The following is an 8,356-nucleotide window of genomic DNA, read 5'->3' on the forward strand; positions in this document are numbered from 1 at the left end:
TCCTCCCGCGGCCCCCGCCGGCGGCCTGGGCGCGGACAGGACCTCCCGGGGTCTCCGCGGCCCCGGCTGTCCCGGCCGGCGCTGCAGTTTACGGCGGAGGGTCACACCTAAGTGCTCCTTCCTTCCTTTTCCGACGGGGCTGTAAATTAGATTCTCTCTGTCCCCTCTCAGCTCCAGCAAGGTCGAAGTTCTACGTGCGGGACCCGCCGAATGACAAACCTGACTGGCTGAAAGTTGGGCTGACCTTGGGCACCGCCGCGTTCCTCTGGTTCTATGTGAGTGTCCCCGCGCGGCGCGGCGCGGCGGGGCGGTTAGTGTTGTAATCGCCGGTGACATGGCTTCGTAAAGGGACGTCTGAAAAAGGCCAGCTCTTAAAAATTTAAGATTTTAGAAGTATGGAAAAAAATGTGATGAGGCCGAAACTTTCTTTTAATTTTTAATTTTATTTTGGTTTTGAGACAGGGTCTTGCTATGCAGTTCAGGCTGGTCTTGAACTCAAGTTGTAGCCCAGGCTGGCCTCGAACTCGCAGCAATCTTCCTGCTTCAGCCTCCCGAGTACTAGGATTACAGCCATGCGCCCGCATGCACGGCTTGAAATTTATTGTTGCTTAGTATGGTTTTGTTAGGATCGGTGCTTTTACCAAATATGAACTTCATCTCTGAAGCTCTTTGGGGTTTTATGAAAGCACCACTGGGATAAACCCGTCGCACAAATTCAGTGTTGTTGGATCTCTGAAACGGTAGGTTTTAATCAACATTTGGTTGGGAATTGTTGGGAATTACATTTAGCCATACCAGTCTGTTTCTTGCTGTTACCTTTATGTCAGATGTTTTGCATGTAAACTCATTGGAATGTTGCGATGTGGCACATACTTCATTGTTGGCTCTTTACAAATGAATACACTTGGACACGTTAGTTAGTAGAAAGAACCCTGATCCCCCGACTTCAGAGACCACACTGTACTATAGACCACTGTGAAACATGGCTTCTCTAAAGAGAAAATTATTGTTTAATGTTGACTAAAAGTATCTGCTGTGTTTGGTACATAACGTGTTTGGGCTTCTTTCACGGCCTCCTGGGCCCAGCTCTTGGTCTTTCGTTTTGGATTTTCTCTTTAAAGTGGTTCAGATCTTTGACCCAGAAAGGGTAAGAAGTGTTGAAGGTCACTTACAATTTAACAGTAACTGCTGCTTTTCCATAAATACTTGTTAGGATGAAAATGTGCACGCTCATAGTAAAAGGTTTTTCCTGAAAGAAGTTTGATGGCTGCTGAGAGCCCCATGATCAAAATTGGGACTTTGATCGACACGACCATCATCAGCCTTTGTTCCCATTGTAAATTGTACCAGACGGTGCTTCTGGGAAAGTAGCCGAGGCTGGCGTCCAGTTCATACACAAGTAGTTGAGGGATGAGGGTCACTTGCTGCATCAAACATCTAAGATTAGGTGTATAACACACATCAGCCGGCCTGGACCCTTACATCCTTCTGTAGTAAGGCTTTCAAAAGTATTTATTATCCACCATTTGATCTTAGCCAAAAGGCTGAGAAGTGATATTTATTACCCACCAAATGAAGTAATTTTTTTGATACAAGTTAGATTTTAAAGGTTGCCTTCTTGCTGGACGTGATGGCACACGCCTGTAATCCCAGAACTCGGGAGGCTGAGGCAGGAGGATCGTTGCAAGTTCAGGACTAGCCTGGGCTACAAAGTGGGCTCAAGGCCAGCCTGAACTACATAGCGAGACCCTGTCTCAAAAAGACAAAAAAAAAACAAAACAAAAAACAGCAAAGGTCACCTTCTAAAATTTACTATATCAGATTGTAGTCAACACATGTATTCTGGACTTTTGAATCCTATAGCTTTTTATGTCTAACCAGATTAGTAGTTAATCTATCCTGTTCTACATGGGTAAAGGTATCTTTACTTAGTTGCCTCCTCTTTAAGTTGCCAGAAAGATTACCTTTCTAATTGTAACTATTAACTTGTAGCTTATCAAACAACATAATGAAGATGTTCTAGAATATAAAAGAAGAAATGGATTGGAATAAGCTTTGGAAATACTTCCATAGTAAGTATACAGTTTTATAGGGTGACTAGACTATGCAAGTTCATTAGATCTCTTTTTAAGTACAATATTTAATACTTGATACTTTTTAGGACCCGATTCTATCCTTGACACACTGATGACTTTTTGATACTTTGGTCCAACATGGTTTAACATAGACATTTTTACTCGTTATATTGGACTGTGTTCAGAGAAAGTTATACTCAAGAATGAAATGAAAATATTTTTTGGGAGAGGGGAGAGGTGTGAGACAAAGTCTCGGGATGTAGTTTAGGATGGCCTTAAACTCACTGTGTAGCCCAGGCCGGCCTTGAACTCACAGCAGTCCTCCTGCTTCAACCTCCCAAGTCCTGAGATTACAGGCATGTGCCACCACACCCAGCTCAATTTCACTATTTTCTTAAATCTAACCTTGTTTTACTCATTGCCATCGTAGCACTTATGACAAGTTATTATTTGTGTATTTCTTAGTATCTCTACAGCATATCCCACACTTAAGTGTAGTTTCCATAATAAAAGCACTGTTTTACTTACGGTTATATACTCAGCAACTTGCTCAATGCCTCACCAGTCTAAGAGTTTAGTATTTGTAGAATGGATGAATATATAAGGGCAATAGATTTTTGAATTTTTTTTCTTGTAACTGTTTCATTATGATTGCCACTACAGCTAACATCCAGTTGTACAATTCATAGTAACACTTAACCTGTGAGCAAGATATCCTACTCTGTGTGATCTATAACTCACAAAACAAGAGTTTATTAAATATATAGCTTCTATCGATTACATGTATAAACAACGTAACGTATGTGTTGTACTTCTGAAAGCCCTTTCAAGGAAATCATTAATCTTTTTGTGTCTTTTTGAAAAACCCCAGTTGAAAATCGCAACTTTTATGGATTAGCTTGATTAAAGTACATCAATTGCATCTTTTGGATAACGAGCATAGTGTTCACAAAACACCTTGTTTGCCGTAATGAACCCAACTCTGCACTGTAGGGTGATCATCTAAATCTTTCATTGGTACACCCTGCCCGTTTCACTACTCCAGCCGGCTCATCAGTAGAGAGAAAGAGGAGATAGGTGGTTTCTGCTACTCTTTCATAATTTTGTTAAAACTTAAACTGAAGTATTGATACTCGTTGTGGACTTGTTTTGTGTATTTTCCCTAGTGCTCCAAAGGAGATTACTCAGAATAGTCTAATTTTAATGTCATTTCTGCTTAACACAATGGTGTTTTTTTCTCTTCATTATAGGTGTGCTCCTCACACGATTATAATGGAGGCTCTGGGTTCTGCAGTCTGTTGAGTAGTGGATGTGAGAGCAGTTAGATGTAAATGTATATCAAGTCAGCGTTTGAGTTTTGCATCATTAAAGAAACAAAAATACTTATGTATTCAAATAATGTGTATTTTGTCAACTTGTAGAAAATGTTAATTCTGAAACTGAGTAGCTGGGACTGTAGATATATGCCATCATTCCTGGCATTGTTTGACTTTTTTTTTTTTTTTGGTACCTGGAATTGAACTTGGGACCCTGCGCTTGCCAGGCAGGCGCTTGTACCACTGAGCTATATCCCCGGCCCTTGAAAATGTTAATTCTTAGGTACATTATTAGAAGTATTTCAATTGCTTCTCGGCCTTTTGGCTAAGATCAAGTGTAGAAGTATTTCAGCCAGGCACGGTGGCACGCCTGTAATCGCAGCACTCAGGGAGGCTGAGGCAGGAGGATCATTGTGAGTTTGAGACCAGCCTGGGCTACAAAGTGAGCTCAAGGCCAGCCTGAACTGCATAGTGAGACCCAATCTCAAAAAAAGACAAAAAAAAAAACAAAACAGAAGTATTTCAGTATGGAAAACACTTTAATCCATTAACAGGGACGTAGTAAGTTTGTTGTTTGTTTTTTGAGACAAAGTCTCCCTATGTAATTCAGGCTGGGCTTAAGTGATCTTCTAGTCTCAGCCTCTGAGTGCTGGGATTACTGGCATGCACCACCACACCCAGCTGGAAGTTACCTTTGAATATAAATTCCAAGTTACATTATTTCAGAAAAAGATCAAGTGTCCATGTAGATTTTTGTCTATTTGAGCCAGAAAGGACCTTAGAGATCAGAGGCTGATCTTACACAAAGGCAGTAATCACAGTAAAGAGTGATCTTTCTGCTGGACAAGGTAGTGCATGCCTGTATCCCCAGCACATGAGAGTTTGAGGCCAGCCTGGGCTACATAGTGAGACCCTGTCTCAAAAAAAGTAATCTGTTCGACATCATTGTGATAGGTAGAATAATGGCCCAACAAAGTTGTCTGAGTCCACCCTGGAACATGTGTATGTGTTACATTATGTGATGAAGAGCTGAGGTTGCAGAAGGAGGCTGGCAGTGCAGCTTGGTAGCAGAGCACTTGCAAGCATGCCTAAGGTCCCAGGTTCAGTGCCCAGAACCACAAACAGCAAAAGGGCAGGAGCAGTTAAGGTTGCTCGCCAGCAACACTGGAGTGAGACTACACAGGGCCCCTGTAATCACAAGGGTCTTCAAAAGTGGAAGAGGAAGGTGGCACAAGCATGTCAGTGACGCAGGTAAGGAAGCCAACCTGCCATCTGAAGGTAGACAAAGGCCAAAACCTAGAGAAAATCAAGAAAAGTAAATGTCTTGCTGAGCCTCCAAAAAGGAACAGTCCTGCTGACCTCTTAACCTCAGCCTAGAGACATCTACAGAACTGCAAAGTAATAAATTTGCATTGTTTCAAACCATTATGTTGGTCACTGCAGCAATAGAAACCTGATACTATTGAGTAGAAACTGAGACCAAGAAGTCAGGTATCAACTCCAAATGAAAATGAAGGACACTTTCACTAAAAGACACACTTTAAAACTCACTTCTGAGCTGGGCCTGGTGGCATACACCTGTAATACCAGAACCAGGAGGGTGAGGTAGGAGAATGGTGCGAGTTCAAGGCCAGCCTCAGTTGCAAAGTGAGCTTAAGGCCAGCCTAAACTGTATAGTGAGACCCTATCTCAAAGAGACAAGAAAAGAGACAAAACTGACATCTCTTTTTAAAATTGACTTATTTGTACATGATTGCAGTATATAATCATTACATTCACTACAGAGGATTGGTACATGTACATAGCACATTTCAATTCAACAGGCCTCCCCCCCCCCCGAAAACCTTATATCTCTTTAGGGAACAGAAAACTCTTAAGACACTTGAAAATTTGGAAACTGATAGCTTTAGGTAGAATAAAATAAGTAAAGAGTATCCACTGCTTGTCATTCTCTGAGGATAGCTGCTCTTGCTAACCTTCCTCTTGACTGCCTTTACGGCTCCAGAGGGAGCCATTCATGAAGACACAGCTGTCTGGAAGAGCTTCTAAGAGCAAGAGCAACAGAAATGCTGTCCGTGCTGTCCATATATTGGCCACCAGTCTCATGACTAATGAGCATGGGGAATGTAATTAATGTGACTTCATTTTAATAGTATTAAATTTAAATCATCAAAGATGGCAGAGTGGTAAGCATCAGAGAAAGCCTCTCAGAGTCACCATCCAGACACTGGAATATAGCAATGTGAGGATGACAAGAAGGAGGAAGTGGGCCCCCTGGACCCAGGAAGGATCTGAAGCCTGAATTGAAGCCCACAGAGGGAGGAGAGAAACTTCAACAAAGAAGATGGAGGTAGCCAGTGGTGCTTATTCCCTGTGATGGACCACACTGCTTGAGAGGAGCGGTTCAAACCTGCAGACACATGGTGACCGCTGGCAGCCGCAGAAGTCTCCACACACAGATGCATCAGTGGAGAGGAGTAGTGGACATGAAGGACTTCACTAGCTGGTGGTGAGTGCTGAGGACTCAGTTGTCCTGTGTGAGAGAGCAGTTGACCAGGAGCCATCGTGGGGAGGGGCCAGCTGAGCTCAGAACTCAGAACTGCTGCTGGCTCCATCTAGCAGCTCCCACCTGGGCTCAGGTCCATGGAAGGTGTACTGACAGCTGCAGGCTAAATGAGTTTGGTCTCTGCCAGAAGGTGCAGGCTCTCTGAGATTATCCACTACCCCACCAAAAAGCTACAGCTGGCTTACTGGGATAAATTGACATGGATCAGGATGCTGTCTCCACAGGTTGTCTACCAGTGACAGCAGAGACATACCTGGAAGTGGACTTTTTCTTCTTAACTTTGTTTTGTGTTGTGGTTTGGGCTTTTTGTTTTTGTTTTTGAGACAGGGTCTCACTGCACTTCAGGCTGGCCTTGAGCTCCCTTTCTAGCCCAGTCTGGTCAAAAGTCACAACAATCTTCCTGCCTCAGCCTCCCAAGTGCTGGGACTACAGGCATGTGCTACCACACCTGGCTCACTTTTTTTTTCTCCTTCATTGTTTGATCTTGTTTTTATATGAGTGTGAACATGGTCTCTAGCCTCTTTGTTGTTGTGGTTCTGTTTTGTTTTTCTTTTTATCTCTTCTTTTTGTCTTTCCCTCCAGTCTTCTTTACCAGTTTCCCAAAGTTAGTGTGATCTTTTGTCTTCCAGCCTTACATCTAATGTCTTCCTCTTCTTCTACTTCTCTGTTTTCTCCCTAACCAATTTTAAATTTTAACTTGTATACTGTGTATAATTTTCTGGCTTGTTTTAGATTTTGTTATATAACCACAAATCTAGTTCATATGGTTAAAGGTGGCAAATTAATAGTTGGCTCAGGTTGTCAGTTTCTAGGCTGTGTTTGATGCTATTGTCATTGCTGATGGTACCAATATAGCCAAACTGAGGTAATTGTTCTAAGCAGGTGTTCTCCCTGGTACTCCAAGACTGAGATTCACTAAAGGTCACAGAAAATACTGTGGAACATTGCAAAGAACCAGGGGCTTGGCCAAACAGGGAGTAACTTCTCATCCCCAACACATTGAAAAGGTAGGATCTTGCAGACTCAAACACCAAAAAGCAGCTACACCTGGAAGTTATCTCAGACATCTAGTCATTTCCTAAGGGTTCTAAATATTAACAATAAAGCAGCACACCATAAGCAATTTACAAGTATTTAAACTAAAAAAGAAAAGAAAATGAGAAAACGCTTAAACAAGATGAAACACCAGACATCCAGTTCACCAAAGGCAAACCCAGGGGGAAAGTGAGGTGAGACAATCTGAAAGCAACACATCTGACCTCTCTGAAGTGGTAACAACAGCAATTGAATGAGGCTCTAGAAAAAATTAAATCAGAAATAATTTCTCAGATAACTGCAGAGATGGTGTCCACAATGAAAACCATGCTTAGTGATTCTAGTGCAGATACAGATTTTTTTTTTAAACAAGGAGTTTAAGAAAATGAAGGAAGTCATAATGCTCAGCATAGAACAGAAATGGAATCTTAAGGCACATTCAAACAGATATTCAGGAGAATAAAAATTCCATTTAAAGTAGCAGCAAATTAAATCAACATGAGGACAGGATCTCAGATACAGAAGACAGGTTGTGGTTAGTGATCATGAAAAAAAGATTTCTTAAAAAAAGCAAGGGGTGGGGGCTGGGGATTTAGCTCAGTGGCACAGCACCTGCCTGGCAAGCACAAGGTTGTGAGTTTGATTCCTGGTACCGGAAAACAAAAACAAAAACAAAACAAAACAAAAAAAATAGCAAGGGACCATGAGAAATCAACCTAGCAGCTGCTGGATGTTGCAAAGAAGAATAACTTCAGATTGATTAGAGTCAAAAAACAGGAAATAGCACAAATGTTGTTAAAAAGAACTTCAGAGATGTCATGGCAGAAAACTTCCCAGGTAGGGAAAAAGAATTTGAAATAAGTGAGGCTTATAGAGCTCCAATTAGCCATGATTAAAAAAACACTACAGCCAGGCATATCATAATCAAGATTCTAGAAATTGAACATAAGAGTAGAATTTAAAAAGCTGTTATGGAAAGGAAACTAATCACCTATAAAGGAAAGCACATCAGAATCACAGCTGATGGGGCTGGGGATTTAGCTCAGTGGCACAGTGCCTGCCTGGCAAATGCAAGGTCATGAGTTTGATTCCCGGTACCAGAAAAAAAAAAAAAAAAAAGAATCACAACTGATATCTCAACACAAACCCTCAAGTCAAATAGAGCTTGGAGTGAAGTATTTCAAGTTCTAAAACAACCTTCAACCCAGACTGATGACCCTGCAAAACTATCTTTCAAAACTGGTGGAGAGAGCTGGGTATGGTAGCACACACCTGTAATCCCAGCACTCGGGAGGCTGAGGCAGGAGGATCATTGCAAGTTTGAGTTCAAGACCAGCCTGGGATACAAAGTGAGCTCAAGGCCA

The 8,356-nt window shown here is 42.0% G+C and overlaps 1 protein-coding gene across 1 annotated transcript; it reads left to right on the forward strand.

The window, feature by feature from the left end:
• Nucleotides 1-171: 171 nt before the first annotated feature.
• On the forward strand, nt 172-3,471 carry Ndufc1 (NADH dehydrogenase (ubiquinone) 1, subcomplex unknown, 1, 6kDa; the record flags this gene model as incomplete). The annotated part of the gene is given in 3 exon segments (XM_013515244.1): nt 172-275; nt 1,993-2,072; nt 3,326-3,471. Coding segments are annotated over 2 exon segments (164 nt in total), but the record flags the coding sequence as incomplete, so codon positions are not given.
• Between the last annotated feature and the right edge of the window lie 4,885 nt (nt 3,472-8,356).

Source organism: Chinchilla lanigera, unplaced genomic scaffold (assembly GCF_000276665.1).
Source record: "Chinchilla lanigera isolate Chin_1 unplaced genomic scaffold, ChiLan1.0 scaffold00027, whole genome shotgun sequence".
NCBI classification, from domain to species: domain Eukaryota; kingdom Metazoa; phylum Chordata; class Mammalia; order Rodentia; family Chinchillidae; genus Chinchilla; species Chinchilla lanigera.